The sequence below is a fragment of the Nicotiana sylvestris genome, chromosome 1 (genome assembly GCF_000393655.2).
Source record: "Nicotiana sylvestris chromosome 1, ASM39365v2, whole genome shotgun sequence".
NCBI lineage: Eukaryota > Viridiplantae > Streptophyta > Magnoliopsida > Solanales > Solanaceae > Nicotiana > Nicotiana sylvestris.
Genome location: NC_091057.1, coordinates 57,110,579 through 57,129,097, shown reverse-complemented (window position 1 = coordinate 57,129,097; position 18,519 = coordinate 57,110,579). Strand labels below are relative to the sequence as shown.

Genomic DNA, 18,519 nt, shown 5'->3' with positions numbered 1-18,519 from the left:
AAGTTGAAAATTTCAAGTCACAGAGACACTCTGTTGGTTTTCTGTGCCCTCTGTAGTTCATGTGAAGTTGTTGTACGTCTTTTCTATATTATAGAAGAACAAGTTTTTCGACATGGCTGCTTAAGGTCATTAGTAACTTTTATTTGAGGGCATTTTAGTCTTTTCAAATATCTCCTTATATACGTGTCGCTGAAATATTTCCCTACATGTATTTGATTTCATTATAGCTGTCTGACAACTTCACTTTTTCCAATACCTTTACGTGTATTTGATATCATTACAGCTGTTTGACAACTTAACTTTTTCCTATATTTTTTTTGGTACTTACAATTTAGAGAGTACACCTTTTGTTTCCACCGTCTTCTTCCTATTTGTGTTCTTGCTCTCCAGATCTGTTTGTGTTCTTGCTGCATGTATTTTTCTTCTTCAACTAATTCTGCACATATCTTCTTCTTTTTTCTTAATTCTTTTCTTTTTGGGTTTTCCCCGTCCTTTTTAGTTTTGCTATCCAATGGCTGTAGAATCCATTCATCTTCAACCTCAAACTTCATTGTATCTCGCTTTATCTCTCTTTCCCCCCCATTAGAAGCTTCATCCACTTGCAACAATTTCCCATTGTTGATCTTCTCTTTTGTAAAGCCTAAATGCTTCTCTATCTCAGTCCGATACTGACACTGATCTGGTTGATAAGCCTAATTAAGAAGAAGAAAATTTTGGGTAAAACCTCACATTGCTTAGTCTGGAGTTCTTTATCTTCTTTAGTTCTCTTCTAATGTTCCTTTCTTCAATTTCATCTCCCCTCTTCTGCTCTTTCATGGCTCTCTCACGGTAAACTATTACTGATTTTGTTTATCTGTGTCTGAATAACAGGAACGAGATTCAAGTTTTTGCACCATCTGCAGAAAGGCTTCAATTATTAGGTTTTAACTCAGGTAGTCTTCTTCAGTTTGATTCCTGTTTATTTTTCTTTTTATGCGGTAACCCTACCCCTATCATCAATTTCTCATTCTTGGTCTTCGTTCTGCATAGGATTTTGAAAGGAGGATTACTGTTTGCTGTAGCCTGTAAGCATTTGCTGCCTTTATTTCAACAGATATAAAACTTCAACGATGTGATAAATTTTTTCTCTTTTGTACTTAGATTTTGCTCCCGCTCATTGCTGCTATAAGTTTTAACTCTGTCTCCGGGTCTTTTGTTCTTGGGGGTGGTCCTATTAAATTCATAGGTTTAGGAAGAAGGCTTATCAAATAGAGATTTTTTCTTCGACATTTTTTTGATTGTTAATACGATATATAAGGACTGCTAAATTCAAAGGCTATCATTAATTCAAATTCTACCCCTGAAGTAGTTCAAATTCATGTCAGAAATCATTAAGCGGAAAGTATAGTCAATTGGGCTCTAAGTATTCTATAGAGTCCCAACTTCTTGACGAGTCAATCTTTTAAAATCATTTATCGAATCTGACTAGCAACACACAAAGTTATTTATTTGATTTATGTACTGCTGTAGGTTATAGCTGAAAATTTGACAACATAAATTCGCATTTTCATTATTGTGGGAGGGGGTGTAGGACGACAATATTATGGCGTTGCCATCAATGGTTGTATCTACTGATAGTATGAGAAAGTTGATAATTTGTTTCAATGTTTTAATGGATCTTTAGTAATTTACTGATCCTATATCGCATTTAGACACATGTTAGCATTGATTTGAAGTAGGTGGTTGATCAAAGCTTTTCATCTTCAGAAGCTCTGTCGTTTTTAATTTGAAAATTTTTATTATAAAGAAGCTGATTTTTAGTTCGCATATGAAGAATACCTACGTGGCTTCTACTCCTGCACCCACCGCACAGTCTCCTCATTCTTATCGCCTTCCTAAGTTTGCTCCTCTCTCTTTCATCGTAGATATGAGATTTCATCTCTCTGTGCTCAATCTAAGTTTTACTTACTTTGATTTTAGCTTAGTTGATTTTGTAGGTTTGTTTTTGCTGCTATAGAGTAAGTTGGAGTGTTGTTCAATTTGTGAGAAACATTGTGCAGCGGAAAAAGTCAGAAAGGACCAAGATTGATTGCTCAATGGACATGTCTCTCTAGATAATCGGGAAGAAAGCTTTAGCCTCTTTGCTTTGCTGTTCGAGTCATTTGGTGTGCAGTAAAGGTATGTGCTGCTAATTGCTTTTTACTATTATTTCTATATGTTGGTATAATACTGGTTCAGCCAACGACCACATTTAATTTTTTATGCATCCCTGGTCTTTTCCATCCTCTGAAGGTAAGAGAGAAAATAGGAAATTATCAAGGAATGTCTGACACTTTTAGCGCCTGTAATTTTATCAGCCAGAGGATGTGAGATATAATTATAGAGAGAGACTTGAGGAATTTTGGTTGTAATTATTTGGCTTTTAGCCTTTCATTTCTTATTCACGAATGAAAGAAACTGATCTTCACGAATCAATTTAAAGTGGAAACTGAAAATTTGAATCCAGTATAAAGACTTTCAGATACTTCAAAGATATTCTTGGTCCTCTTTGTTCTCGAAGAAGCTCCTTGAGTTAACTATATACAATCATGTCTGATTTGCTAAATTTTTATGACTTTCTTTTACAATCCTTAGAGGAATCAATACTTTATTGTTTGTTAGATATCATCTAATGTCTTTGTTTGAAAGCAAGAATTTCATCAAACAGGTAAGAATCCCAATGGAGCCTCCTGAAAGTGACATCTCCTCATGCTGCTCTCGCATCAAGTCATTCAACCGGTACTTAATTTTTTTTTTTTTTTGTAAATCCATCCCTAAAACTCTTTTATCTTGTATAGCGTATAACAATGCTAGAAAATTACTCTTTGGGAATGTTAACAAACTCCTGCAGCTCTCAACTACTTCAGCTTACTATCTAGGTCGAATTTTTCATGGATATACATGACAAAGATGATAAGCTACCAATGGGAAAATCAATAAAGAAGTACCTCGAGATGTACTTGCTAAGAGAAAAAAAAAAAAGTACGAAGTCATGCACCAAGAAAATTTTGTAACCAAAGCAATGAGAAGCTCGTTGAGTAAAGCAAGTTTATGAGTCATAGCATGTTCTCTAAGAGATTTTATGGGTCACAATTGGCTAACTTCATATAGCATTAGCCATAAAGAGTTAGTAGCAAGATATCGACACCATAAGTAATTTACTGTGAATTATTAGCAATACAATTAGTTTTTGCCAAAATACCGAGTTATAAAAGTAATGTGCGCTGAGAGTAGTGTTAAATAAAATTAAAATGTTTAAAACCCATTGATCTTTAAAGAATGCTTGCCTTTTGGACTTCAAATGTGTCATTCTATAGCAGTCAAAATTTACTTATAAATACTGGAGATTTTTCTACCATGCTAAATTTCAATTTACCGAGTTTTTTAAATCAGGGGACGACTTAAAATTGTGATTTTGATAAATAGGTAAGGCTGGATTAGTGTACTAAGTTAGCCAAAGTTATCTTTTCTGTCTCAGTACTTACTAATGCTTGCTACCATTTTTGAAGTCAAAGAGGAAAGAAAAAATATTAGAAGGAAGATTATAAAAGCTAACTTTCTATGTTTTGGAATTCTGAATCTGAATAATAAAGAAAACTTTAGTTCTTTTGAGAATTAGTGATTTATTTAGTGATTGAGAGAACAAAACTAAGAAGGAAAAAATAAAAAAGATGATTCCTCAAACTTTAATCTTTTTGTTCACTCTCTTTTACCTTTAAGCCATGAAAGGTTGTGGTCATTTAAGCTAATTATGACTGTATATAGAATTATTTGAGTTGATATAATAAGAGTTCTGATTTCGAACTTGTGATTTTCTTTTTCTCATGTTGTGGTTTAAAAAAGTATGATAGAACTTCTTAAAATTAATAGTTATTACTTCTATTACGATTTTTTTCCTTCCTATATTTTAGTTTAAGCAAAGCATGAACAAACTTTTTCCTCTATTATTTCCTTAACTTGTTAAGAGTTTTATAAGCTCAAAGTGAGTACAGTGGTAGCATGTTAGTTTAGAAATTTTAACTTCAAAGTTGGGCTAAATTGCTTTGATGTTGTAGTAGAATGTGCATATATTATACGGCAGATAGGGACCTTCCACATGTTAGAAATTGAGCTACACGGACATTTTGTATTGATAAAGTTATAATGCTTCATTTGATTTTATTTTCTAACACAACCTTCTACTATGTATTATAAAATGCTCCATCTTTTAGTGATTATAATATTTCTGGGCACGATATTTTGTTGACCTTTTTAATGAAGAACCTAAGCAAATAAGTGTATGGATAGTTAGCAGGAACTTGTAAGTACAATGTTCAGTATTTTTAAAGGTTCCAATCACACTTTAAGCAACTGCCAATGCTATTGTTGCCTTGAGCAAAAGTAATTTGCTGAATTGTCTTGCTGAGCTTTTTTTGAACTTTTCATGAAAAATGCTGCACTTTAAAATAGCAACTTTCATATTTGATAGTACTTATGGTGTGACTCGTCCCACTGTACTAGCATGCTATGGTTAAAATTAATCTTCTTGGTTTAGGTGCTTTTTGGTATATTTGCCCTTAGTTGCTACAGGTTCTTCAATTTTAAAATTAAAAAAACTATCCATTCCAAATTTAAAAAACTATCCATTTGCTGACTCCATCTGAGCCAAAATACCTTCTAAATTCACGCGAAAATAATTTTCTGTCTCATTATTCTTTTATTATTATTATTATTATAATTCAAGACTAATTTTTATTCATATATATGACTTTTTAAATAAACACGTGTTTATAAATGAACCACTTTATGATTTTTATCACGAATTACAAGTAAGAAAAAATTGAAGTGTACCGTCCTCCTTCAAGATCCATCATGTTTATTTTTCTTTTGTTAATGTTAGAGGGCACTTCTCTTCTCAAGAAAAAAATAAAATGTTAGAGGGCACTTATGTATCCTTGCACCCTTTGTTCTATTTATATGTTCGTTCATTCTTCTCCTTTTGAGGTAGTGGGTTACGTTGCACATACCTCAAACTCTTTTGAATGGTTTTCTAAATCAATGATAGTCCCTTTTTTTCCTTTTCTTCTGCTTTCTTTTTTCATTTACCTGGGAAATAAATTAGTCCCCTTATATTGAATATTGACATCTGATCATCGCTTTCTGCTTCTATAGGTGCCATTATATATATTAAGGACTGCGAAGAAGACTAATTACAACATTGTAAATGTATCACTTTTAGTCAATATGTAAATATTATCCATGAATTTAAAGAATATGTCACCTTGCAAGGCAACATTCAAGAAGGGATATTTTTGTTCCTCTATGTATGTAAATAAATAACGTCCAATAGTTAATATGCAATGTCCTATTTATCCAATTTGATAGTTATTTACTTGCATCAATTCTTATTATATGCAATTTTATGTTAAAAGAGATTTATTCAAAAATAAAAGTTCCAGAGTTTATATTATTGGGCCTGTGCTGGCACAGGCCATCACTGTCTAGTTTTGACTAATAGATGCTGTTCTGCAAATGACTTGGTAAGTGATGATTGGTACTTCTCTGTGTCAAAGTTCAGATATCTGTATTAGATATTTTGGTTGTTGCAATTATCTGAGGGTTCGACGTACATTTCTGAGGCCCGGCTTATGGGTGTACTTTTAAACTTTGACATCACTGAGCCAAAGTATTCAAAACAATAGACCTCACAGCATGTCCTGTCATATAATTGTAAAAGTTGCATGAGTATGCAAAGGGCTACCTGTTACCTTCTTGTCTCATTTCTGCTTGCTGGTCTAATTTCACTTTTTAGGCCTATGTGAGTCCGAAACCTTTTTAATCATTTTTTTTGGGACAAAAAATACTTTTGTACTACTTTAAAAAAAATACATAAATGAGTAAAACGCAGTATTATACTGCGAATTACTTTAACGGAAATTTTGCCGTTAAAGTAATTCGCAGTATAGTACTGCGTTTTACTTAAAAAATTATTTTTTTTTGTAATTCGCAGTACTATACTGCGTTTTACTAAGATGCTGAGCTCAGCTATATTTTATTAAAGATGTTCGCAGTATTATACTGCGTTTTACTTAAAACGCAGTATAATACTGCGAACAGCTTCAATAAAATATAGCCCCTTCTTCTTCCTTGGACCACTGAACCGAAGAAAACCAACACCTTCGATTCTGCTGGTCACCCCCGCGTCAAACTTCAAACTTCAAAAAAAAATAATTTTGGGCCCCACCCGTCACCTAAAGAGCAAGGAGTGTAGGTCCCACATACAAGACAAGCTTTGGATTCCTTCTTTCGGGTGCAAAAATTCGATTTCAATCAAATTTTAAAAACTTAAATCGAGGTATTTCAATTTTGTTTATGTCGAAACTCGTATAGTACATGCATATTTGTATTGTTTAATGTGTTTCCATGTTAATTTGTGTTATGTTTGTGTTTAAATTTGTATCTTATTTATATCCGGATTGATTTATTAGCTTTGGTACAAAAAATTGTTAAAATTTGATAAATTATTTGTATTGTTAAAAAATTAATATTATTTATTTTGTTTGTTGTTCATATTTGTATTTTATGTTAGTTGTTTTTATATGTAATAGTGACCTTTTAGCGTAGTAAAATAAATAGCCTTTTAGCGTAGTAAAATATAGAGCCTTTTAGTGTAGTAAAATATAGAGCCTGTTAGTGTTGTAAAATATAGAGCCTTTTAGCGTAGTAAAATGTAGAGCCTTTTAGCGTAGAGTCTATGTAGTTTAAGTATGTAGTAACTGCAAACTCTATCCAATTACACTTTACAAAATTAATTATTTAATTATAACAATAAACTTACAAAAGTAACAAATTCCTATATGTTGTAAAATTAACTCAAATATCGAGCCTGGAACCCATACATAATTATTCTGTCCAATTGTAAACATAATTAATTATTTAATTTATTAAGCTAGCACACACAATTCTAAAAATGTTAAAATTGACACGCATAATAATTAAGGATAACTCGGTGCTACCGGGCCTCAAAAAATGAGCCTGGAACCCATACATAATTATTCAGTCCAATTGTAAACATAATTAATTATTTAATTTATTAAGCTAGCACACACAATTCTAAAAATATTAAAATTGACACGAATAATAATTAAGGATAACTCGGTGCTACCGGGCCTCAAATATCGAGCCTGGAACCCATACATAATTAATCAGTCCAATTTTAAACATAATTAATTATTTAATTTATTAAGCTAGCAGGCACAATTCTAAAAATGTTGAAATTAACACGCATAATAATTAAGGATAACTCGGTGCTACCGGGCCTCAAATATCGAGCCTGGAACCCATACATAATTATTCAGTCCAATTTTAAACATAATTAATTATTTAATTTATTAAGCTAACACACACAATTAATTTTGTTTAAATTATAGTAGACGACATGGACTTTCCTCCGCCTGCGCATCCCGGACCTGCCGAGGATCAGCTACTAGTGTTGTAGGGCGACCATAGGTCCTCATTTGTATGGGAGGGACAGCTATCGATGCAGCCTCTCCGCCCCAGGAGACCTGACGATTTATGGGAGTTCATCGGGGAGCATCCTTTCCATGCCCGCGTAGTCGCGCGCTTACAGGCTACGGGCTTCTATACGATTTTTGAGCTTGGACGGATGCAGCTTGATTGGTCTCTCATCACGGCCTTGGTAGAGCGGTGGCGACCGGAGACGCACACTTTTCACTTGCCCACTGGAGGGGCCACTATCACGCTGGAGGATGTTCAGATTTTGTACGGGCTGCGCGCAGATGGACAGGCCGTAGCACTGCCCCAGTACATTAGATCCATGACGCGTGCACAATTTTTGGATATGATGATGCATTTTACTGGTTATAGACCTCAAGGTGACGCTGGGGGCAGTCGCGTTGCTTTGTCAGCCATCAGAGATGATATGGCGTTTTTGCACCCAGACATTACCGGCGAGACGGAGAATCTCCATATTGAGAGGTACACGCGGTTGGCGCTGCTCCTGCTTTTCGGGTGTGTCTTGATCCCGAACACTTCGGGGAGTAAAGTGAGTATGCGCTTTCTCCATCATCTTCAGGAGTTGGATGGTTTAACCCAGTACAGTTGGGGTGCTGCTGTTCTCGCATACCTGTATATGAGCATGGGCCCAGCGGTGGACATATGTGGTTTTTTGCCCCTCCTACAGGTGACAACATTTTCGAATACTCTGTTCATTTCTCCGAATTCTATATGGTCGAAATGACTCATAAATTTTACATCAACCTTTTATCTTAGGTTTGGGCCTGGCAGCGGATCATGCCGTTGCAGCCACCTCTACCAGCACTTGCGCCTGGTGAGGCTTATCCGTTTCTCCCTCTAGCTTCTAGGTGGATTCTCCGGCGTGGGAACTACCGAGGGACCGATGCTCATCATAATCTCCCCCTTATCAGGGATGTGCTAGATATGCTGGTGGACGGACAGGTAGATATGTACCTACACTTACTTGTTTAAATTGAGTTGTGTTGCGCATACTCACTTTTATGTTATTATTTGGCAGTTCATCTGGACGCCATACAACGACGAGTTGGTAGCTCAGCTGCCCTTTTATTGCTCAGTCGATCGAATGCTTTGGAGCACCTCCGTCCCGATGATCTTCTTCGATATGGTTGAGTATCATGCCACAGAGCGTGTGCTTCGCCAGTTTCACCGTCCCCAGCCTATACCGAGGGATCCTGGATGGGTGGCTATACACTATCAGCGAGATGACCGTGCCAGGCTGGACGATATATATATGGGATGGCTAGAGCAGCAGGTCCTTATTTAAAAGGAGCACCGAGCTGATCGTATTCCGCCAGCACCTACATTTACCTAGGAGACCACTATTCATATGTATGCATCATGGTACCGCCATCACACCGACTGATTATCGGGAACTTGGCGAGCGCTACAGTCCATACGCCGGGAGACACGAGGCACTGGTATGTTTTTTGGCTTATTAATATCGTATAATTGTGATATTGCGTTATTTAATTAATATTTTAAATATTTCATAGGCTATTGGGCATCATCACCTCTACTAGTTGGGACAGGAGATGCAGCAGCATATTGACATCCCTACAGTCGTTAACTATGGCCGGCGGGTGGCACAGTTGGCTCGTCGGACCCTGTTTCAGGCGAGAGATGCCGTGAGGTTGGACCACGAGGCTCAGTATGCGGCGCCAGAGGACTACCATCGGGGTAGGGGTGTCCCACGAGGTAGGGGTAGGGCACGAGGTAGGGGTGCTCCACGGGGTCGCGGGGGACGGCGAGGAGGTGGTCCCCAGCAAGGGGGCGTTGAGGCACCTGTCGACCCACCTGTTGAGGGACATGATGAGGACTTTGGAGTTGTGGCATTTGGAGATGATCAGCTGGGTTATATACCTCGGGAAGATGAGCCTTCCAGCAGCATGCCTTCGTACAGCCTTCAGCTATCTCTGCCAGCATCGCAGGTCACCCCGTCAGGAGCATTGTCGATCACGTGTACATTTGACGGGGATGTAGACCAGTACTTTGCATGCCCATCTACCGCAGCTGAGGATCGTCCCACCCGGGACGTGGATGGTAGGCGCAGGTTGAGTTATGCCTCATACCCGGCGGTTGATGCGGATCTATCACAGGCGTAGGTATGTTTGTATTACTTTAAAATTTCAATTTGTTTTTTTTCCTTAATGAGCTGCCATTAATTAATTTTTAACTTTCTTATGAAGGCATCGTCCCAGCCCATCTTTGAGGCCACTACATGCTTTGATGAGACACCACTGATGCGTATATTCAGGAGGCCAACGAGACCACGGTGGGAAAATATTTTTTGACTTAACACGTACAATACAAATATACTTTGTCACATGCTAAGTTTAGTACTTGTTTTGTAGGTTGCTGACGGCCCGACGACCTATTCTTCCGATCCTTCCAGTTGTGGTGTCGATGCTGCTGCACATCCTCACATAAAGAGGCAACTTGATGATGATGATCCAGATAGTGTACCTGGTCGACAGGGGATGCGACTCAGGCCAGCAGCAGCACTAAAGCACACAGGCTGCGGGACTCACGGATTTACTTAGGTTTTTAGTTTGTGTAAATAGTGCATTATGTATATAATGATAACAATTATCTTTTAACAACATTTATATTTTAATTGCATTTGAACAACAGTTTTACTTAAACGGTACACAAGAAACACAAACATTGCAAAACGTAGTACTATACTAGAACTAAAACCATCACTGCACAGAGGATAGCAGTACACAGAAAAACAAACAATAGAACTAAAACCATCACTGCACAAAGGATAACTAAAACCAGCCTTTTTCACATGGTTTTCATCTTTTTCAGAACGACAAGACAACTCCATAAAACGTAGTACTATACTATGCTTTATGTTAAATTTTTCTGCAATAAACCAGTTTTTTTCACATGGTTTTCATCTTTTTTAGAACGACAAGACAACTCCATAAAATATAGTACTATACTACGTTTTATGTATTTTGTCTCGCCTATAAATAACGGCATCATTATAGTTATTTTGTGTGCTCAAAAATTAGTAAAAGCAAATATTTCATTAAAAGTAAGTGTTTTTTTTTTACTAAAAAGCAAATATTTCATCAAATGGCTCAACCTCTTCGTGCACCAAAGTGCAACTGTGGAAAAGAATGCTCGATGCAAAATTGTTGGGACGATGGTGAAGTTGGACGCCGCTACTGGTGCTGTATGAACCAGTTATACAAGGTTTCCGGCGAACCTATTTGTGATTTTCAGGAATGGGTTGATGAACCATGTTATCAGGAATGCTACAGAGAACAACTGCAGTTTCTTCATAATATGTGTTTATGCCAACGGGAAACACAAAGAGAAAGCGATAGAATTATTGTAGAAATGAGGGCGAAACTGAAGGAGGTGGGAGAAGAAAAATGGAAAGCACAATGGAATTGTAAAGCACAAAAGGAACGAAAAGAAAAATATAAATGGGAACTTGCGGAGGTGAAGGCGAAACTGAAAGAGGTAGAAGAAGAAAAAGAAAGAATGGCAGAATGATTTAAGTGGTTGGAGCGGAGAATAAATGACAACCGGGACTAAACATTTGCTTGTATGTGTTTAGTGTATTTTTCATATTTCATGTATTTTTATTATGTTGGCCCGTTATGTTTGTGTTTGTGCTGTAGTAATGCTTTATTTTAATTGAAGTGCAAGTTAAGTTTATGTGCTTGTGTTGTTATATGAAACTATCAAACCACGCTTTACATATTACATTTCCTACAATTAAACAGCTTTTTCTTCACTCATTTCAAATTGTGGAACATAATTTTATTTGATATATATTGCAACATACACAAGTAAAAACATGTATTACAAAAAACAATACCAAAATAAAAGACTAGGGGTATCCTTGATAGTTGGGTACATTCGACGAACTTGCACCAGGAGCCGGATTACCACCGCCACGCACACCACCTGAAGGACATTTACGACGGTCGTGTCCTGTTTGCGAGCATATGCCACATTTATGCGCATAAACGGTGTCACCAACATCCATTTGGTTCCGTATACGCGTTCTCTTTTGCACTTGCAGCTTGCGCAAATAGTCCTTGTTACATACCATCTTAAAAGGTTCCGGCGGCCAATAATGCTCAGCACCTAATGACTACAACTTCCCACTATACGTGTCTATGTATGCAGCAACACTATATTGCCTATCAATATAGTTTATTGCCCCATATCCAACTTGTTGAAAGCACTTCAACGCATGTGCGCACGACATGTGGTAGATGGTCCATTTCCCACATGAACATAACCTTCTATTTTCATTCACCGTCTGTAGATTATTCCCACGGTGTCCGCGGATAGCGGTCTTAACTTCAAAAACACCCCGTTCATGATCGTACTGAAGAAATGAATGCCACTATGCTCGCCTCCTGGACCTTTCAAATCTTCTCATGGGTATTGGCATAAATTGAACACCCCTGTCCATCAATGCTGATGCAGCTGCATGCCTTTCAACAAACCTCTCTGCACTCTGTTTGAATGTCATGCCGACCATGGCAGTGACAGGCAGTCCACGGGCAGACTTCAACAAGCCGTTGAATGACTCCGACACGTTTGTAGTGAGGGCTCCCCATCGTCTGCCGCCATCAGCATGCAATGTCCACATGTGAAGCTCATGCCCCATCAACCAAGTATAGGCTCGTGGTTCTAACTGCCGGATCGCTTCCATGCGCCTCGTGAATTTGCACTGTTGGTGCTCAGTTGCAGCCAGCCACATTAAGTCATGCAATGCCTAGTCAGGATATTTCTTCTGGAAATTGGCCTTCAGGTGACGCACACAGTAACAGTGGTATGCATATGGTTCCTGCCATTCAGGCAAGTGACGTACAGAACTTAAAATACCACCATGCTAATCAGATATTAGGCAAATACCTGAACGCTGTTTGACAACGTGCTACTTCAAGTGGTTCAAAAAAAGCGTCCATGTCTCTTCACTTTCGTTGGCACATATGGCAAAAGTTAGTGGAAATATTTGCCCGTTGGCATCTACTGCAACTGCAATCAAAAGCTTAATATCATACTTTCCATAGACATGAGTATCGTCTATGGAAATAACAGGACGACAATGCACAAAACCATCAATTGCTGGTTTAAATGACCAGAACACATAGTTGAAAATATATTCGGGTCCGTCCGGACTCCGCTCATGCCTCCATTCAACAACAGTCCCGGGGTTAAAGTGTTGCAGTGCAGCCATGTACCTGGGCAGATTTGATAAAGACTTATCCCAGTCGCCATAAATAAGTTCAAAGGCACGTTTGCGACCGAGATATGCCTTTCTTTTGGTTATAGTACAACCATACTCCTGGTGGACGGCTGTAATACATTCTTTAATCTTGAACCTAATGGACACTTCCAAATATGGAATTAAGACAAGAGAAATCAAGTCCACATCCAAGTTGAAGTGATTCTCATTGTATGTGTCCATTTCACATCTGTGCTCGCTAATAAATTTATCCACTTTCCACAAACCTGATTTCTTCTTAGTGGCACGCAACATCCAGTGACAACCCATAAAGTCTCTACGGCATACAACCTTGTATTTCTCCCTAGTTGATTCACTTACCGTCATCTCACGTCACTCTCTTATACTGTAGATTTTTATAGCCCTAATTAGGCGAGCTTTATCGGGGAAATACATGCCCTTTGTCAGAACAGCTGGTCTAGACTCATCCCACATCGCTGACCAAAATTCATCATCATCCCTTGTGAGGGCATCCACGTTCGGCATTCTTGGCAAATTATCAAGGTAGGGAATATTCCGCTCATGAAATGGCACGTGGGACTCATACACTCTTGGTCTAGCTGGAGGTGGAGGAACATGCTCCCTCGTCAACTCAGGTTCAACATTCACTTCCTCCTCCTCATCACCCTCATCATGGAAGGGTGTGTCATTCCCAAACTCATCCGCATTGTTGTCATAATCACTATCATCTTCCTGACTCTGCGCATCTGCCAAATCACGAGTAAATACGTCGTCTATGGGCAACTGTGTGAGGTCAGGAGCTTCAAGAAGCTCGTTTTCACTGCACATAAAGAACAAAATGATAAGTTACCCAACTAGATAAATACTTTAGATATAGCTATATCACTTTACTTACAAGTCGTACTGTCTTGACGTTTCATGATGGATATTTTCTTGTTGGTGATGACTCCCAGATGGACCACCATGGTCCAATACTCCAGAACTACGCATATTCCAACTAGGGGCAGGGTCATAACTTGTAAAATTCATATCCGGACGGTACCCCCTATGAAAAATATGAGTGTTAATACAAATCCAATTAAAACATAAATTAAACATCGCTAAAGCGTAGTAAAATTGAAGTTTACCAGTCGTCTTGTTGATTATCTAAAGTCGAAAAATTATTTTGTGGCTGCTCATTCACCGGTGGTGACAAGTTTAAATCAAGGCAAGATCTTTCATTACCAATCTGTCCAGCAAAAACTGCTCCAGAATAACCACCCGATGACTGGGGGTTATCCCTACTATGCACGCCCTCATTATTGGGAACGTCTTCCACCTTGACGTACATTTCCAATAATTTTATTACAATAAATTCTCTATATTCATCCAGAATCAGCAAAAAATCTCTAAGAGTTTCATCATCCTCGATGTTAAACTCAGAATAATAAGCAAACCCCTGAGAAGTCACTAAATACGGAAATCTACCGGTTATTTTAAGGTTAACCGAACAAAACTCTCTTTCATTTTTTTTACGTAACAACGATACCAATTTATCGTACTCCATAGTAAGCGGAAATTTAACATGACATTGTGGAGGTGAGCTATACCTCACAGAGTTATTTTCCAACACAACCTCACCCCCCCCCCCAATATAGTGAAACCCTTATTTTTGCCACTTCAGACATTGTAAAAAAATAATTGATAAGAAGAAGAGAGAAGTATGAACGTAAGTTTGAAATAAAGTATTGAATGATTTTTTAAAAAATTGAAACGCCTTTAAATAAGGCAAGTCTGACGTTGGTGTGTAGAATTTTTCTATGTAAAACGCAGTACAATACTACGTTTTATGTATTGAATTATTGTTATGTCAGTTCATTATACTCTAGGGGCAAAAACCAGAGTACAACGCAATTATTTAATGTAAAACGCATTATTATACTGCGTTTTACAAATGTATCTTAGTAAAACGCAGTATAGTACTGCGAATTACAAAAAATATAATTTTTTAAGTAAAACACAGTACTATACTGCGAATTACTTTAACGGCAAAATTTTCGTTAAAGTAATTCGCCGTATAATACTGCGTTTTACTTATTTATGTAATTTTTTTTAAAGTAGTACAAAAGTGTTTTTTGTCCAAAAAATGATTAAAAAAGTTTCGGACTCCAAAGTATGTACTGTTTTGAAGAGAGAAGTTATGCATGCGCGTATATTTCTGCTTTAGAATTCTGATATCTGTGATGTTTGCATCTTTTTATTATTATTATATAGAAACCAGAAGCTGAGATACTTCAGTCACATGCTTTTAGCAAAAGCACACTAAAAATGAGTGTTCATTTGTATTACTCAACCTACTGTTGGCTTGATCATTACCTTGTTTTGGCGGGATATTCGTAGATGCAATCGAAAAAGTTACTTCAGCAGTTCCTTGAGGGTGTTTCCTATCACATAATAGAATTAGGAGCAGGATCGGACTATAAAGAATGTACAAAAGCTTCTCTTTGGCTGCCCTGTAGTACACCAATATTCTTTGTATCACATTGAGGAACTTGAGCCACCATCGGTTTACTTTCGACGAATTTTGTTGACATTCTATACTGTAGGGTGTCAACAGGAAAACAAACCCCGCTCTAAACATCATGTAGAATATTGTGAAATCCTGTGCATTTAACTTTTTACTTCTTGCTGTTATAAGTTAAACATCAAACCTAATTTTATCGAATTTAATTGGTTAATAATGTGTAACCGATTAGTATACTGATCCCTGAGAGTTTTACTTCTTTTGTCTTTGATCTATTAGGAGGATCAAAGGTTCGATTTTCGCCACCCAAAATATGTACTATTTCTTTTGCAGTCGTACTATTTGATTTTGTTAACACTTAACTTTAGCTGATAGCTTTTGTTTGCCATATATAAGAGAAGCGAATTAAGCTAAGAGATTTCTTGTAAGTTACTAATCAGGTTACAAAACCACAGGCTAGTTTTCTAGGACTTACTAATGTTTTCTTTCCCTTATATCTATGCTCTCAAGTTTCATTATCCTTGTATGGGTCCAAATTTGACAACCACGACTATTACCGAGTAGGACGAGGAACGAGGTTACTATGATGCATTGTCTGATGGTCGTCGTGGCGAAAGACAACGACCAAAGGCGATCAGTCGATGCGTGGCGTCCACTATAATGTAAACTTAGTAGGAGACAATAAGAATATGCATTTCGAATATTCTCAATGTTGTACTTTTTAGGGTTTCTTGGGAGATTCTCCCTTATAAATAGGAAGAGTGAGTGAAGAAAAAGGGACACAGAAAAAAGACAAAAGAATATTTTGTAAAAGAATCATCTGAGATTGAATGCAAAGGCAGTCTTGTTCATTAGAGAAGATCCTAAGATTCCCCAATCTTCACATTTATGAGTATTTATTCACTTTGAATAGACTTGTTATATCATTCGTCTTGCTTACTCATTCCATCATTTGATCTAGATTTTGTTGTGCTTGGCTAAAATTGACCTCATCATTATTATTAATTGTTTTAATTAAAAAGGTTTTGACATCTTTTGGTCAAACAATTTGGCGTCTTCTGTGGGGATTTCTTTAGTTTAGATTTCAGTTTCATCTAGACCGTAGAAAGGGATAGTCACCTCTTTCTAGCTTTGCACAAACTAACAATGGCAGGAAAAGGAGATACAAAGCTAAAAGCAATAGCAGGTCACAACCAACATCCTAAACACAATCAACGAAGACAACAGGGAAGATAACGAAAACGGGACACCAAACACCACACCCAGGGGAGACGCTTTACCTCCCCCGCACGAAAGCGTAACTGCTTCGCGTGAGAAGGAAACCTCCACGTCTACAACAGGAGAGGCACCACTAGTAGTAAGAAGACTACTGGAAGAGTGGATAACGAGTACTCTAAACAACATACTCGATAAACCCTCCCAAAGGGATAATAGAGACATTGCACATATAGATGTCACGGCTATCGCTAACGAGCAAGATGTCCCCCGCACAGGTAACACTCATATAGCTGTTGACGCAGGTAATCACACGTTCGCAGCCGTTTTAAAGAAAATGGAAAAGATGAAAAATGAGAATAAGGCACTCCGCGACCAGATGAAGGAGCATCAAGAAAGGGTTGACAAAATACCAGGCACCCCAAAGCTGTTGCCAAAACGGGACGTTGGTCGATTCATCGAGCAACCATACAATGAGGAAGCGACCCCTACGCCATTACAGAAACCTTCAAAATGCCACCATGCCTTAAGATATATGACGGTACCACCGATCCAGAAGAGCATATCATCCACTACGTCACAGCTGTAAAAGGTAACGATCTTTCGAAAGAACATGTACCATTGGTGCTACTGAAAAAGTTCGGCGAAACCCTAATGGGAGGAGCCCTGATCTGGTACTCCCAACTACCGGCACGTTTGATAGCAACGTTCGAAGAAATAGCAGAAGAGTTTGTCACCGCCCATGCATGGGCCAAAAAGGTAGAAGCCAGAGTAAACGACATATTTACCATTAGGCAGATGCACGACGAGGGACTCAAGGACTTCTTAGCTCGGTTCAATAGGGTAAGAATTATCTTGCCAAATGCGTCAGAGGGAATGGCGGTAGCAACCTTACAGAATGGACTAAACAGGAACGGGTCGAGAGTGACCAGAAAATTGTTAAGCAGGCTCATAAAATACCCTCCAACCACTTGGGAAGAAATCTGTAACGCCTACTGCCCCGAGGTAAGAGCCGACGAGGACGACCTCAACGGTCTGTTCGAATAGTTGATGTCAGTTCAAACTGAAGCAAGTAAAGATCATTGCAACGACGGTCGAAAAGATTAATCGAGACCCCGTCTCGGCCGAGAAAGGCATCAGCCCTACATCAGGACATCTAATCCCACTTCCTCCGTGGCACACAGATGCTCCTTCTCGACATGCCTCCACACTGACACGAGAAAGGTATGCCTCTGCTTCTATCTGCTCACAATTTTTGTGTCTCTCCTTCAGAAATAGTGTACATACTAGAGAAACTCGGTACAAAGGTACAATGGCCGCAAAAGATGAAGCCAGACCCAAGCCCCCGAAAGTCTAACGCTCTCTGCAAATTCCACCAGGAAAGGGGTCACAAAACCGAAGATTGCATTGGACTGCGGCAGGAGGTAGTGAGAATGCTAAATCAGGGACACCTAAAAGAATTGCTGAGCGATCGAGGACGGGCTAACTTTGCCCGCGGACGCGAACAATCCCAGGGACCTCCAAAACTGCCTTCTCCCCCTCGCACTATATAGATGATCATCGGCGGGGGCGATGACACAGCAATCAATCATGTAAAGTTCACCAGCACACATAAACTCAAACAGTCGATCCCTCAAGAACGGTATGATGACCTCGAAGATAGTATCGTCTTCGATAAGTTAGATACCGACGGTTTGTCTTTCCCTCACTACGATGCTCTTGTTATCACTTTACGCATTGTAGATACTGATGTAAAAAGAATAATGGTAGATGATGGGAGCGGCGTGTGTGTTATCCATCCTCGAGTCCTCGTACAGATGAGACCAAAGATAAAATAATACTGCACTGCATAACACTAACAAGTTTTAATAATGCAGTCAAATGGACTTCTAGAGAGATAGTGCTACCCGTTCTAGCCAGAGGAGTCACCTGGAAACGATGTTTCACGTCATGGACCAAGATACAACCTACAACGCTATCATAGGGCGCCCGTGGATACACGCCATGCGAGTCTCTATCAAGT

The 18,519-nt window shown here is 38.4% G+C and overlaps 1 protein-coding gene across 20 annotated transcripts; it reads left to right on the top strand.

Moving 5' to 3' along the window:
- Nucleotides 1–238: 238 nt before the first annotated feature.
- On the top strand, nt 239–10,112 carry LOC104231741 (serine/threonine-protein phosphatase 7 long form homolog). 20 transcript variants are annotated; one of them, XM_070155836.1, is made up of 11 exons: nt 239–717; nt 871–932; nt 1,030–1,064; nt 1,977–2,157; nt 2,687–2,757; nt 7,428–8,200; nt 8,290–8,475; nt 8,552–8,972; nt 9,048–9,656; nt 9,741–9,826; nt 9,906–10,112. In XM_070155836.1, exons 6-8 carry the CDS (start codon nt 7,538–7,540, stop codon nt 8,816–8,818), a joined length of 1,116 nt encoding a protein of 371 aa, XP_070011937.1. In that variant the 5' UTR covers nt 239–717; nt 871–932; nt 1,030–1,064; nt 1,977–2,157; nt 2,687–2,757; nt 7,428–7,537; the 3' UTR covers nt 8,819–8,972; nt 9,048–9,656; nt 9,741–9,826; nt 9,906–10,112. The 20 variants fall into 20 exon arrangements, 10 of the variants coding, with proteins under 10 accessions (XP_070011937.1, XP_070011961.1, XP_070012006.1 ...); XM_070155860.1 differs by having other exon boundaries at nt 2,672–2,757; XM_070155905.1 differs by having other exon boundaries at nt 2,668–2,757.
- The last annotated feature ends 8,407 nt before the right edge of the window (nt 10,113–18,519 follow it).

Bases quoted from the DNA above. Each gene is read 5' to 3' on its own strand.
- LOC104231741 (XM_070155885.1), top strand. From the start codon at position 7,538: ATGCAGCCTCTCCGCCCCAGGAGACCTGACGATTTATGGGAGTTCATC. The intron at 8,201-8,289 runs GTGACAACATTT...CTTTTATCTTAG, and splicing joins GTTTTTTGCCCCTCCTACAG to GTTTGGGCCTGGCAGCGGAT. The intron at 8,476-8,551 runs GTAGATATGTAC...ATTATTTGGCAG, and splicing joins ATATGCTGGTGGACGGACAG to TTCATCTGGACGCCATACAA.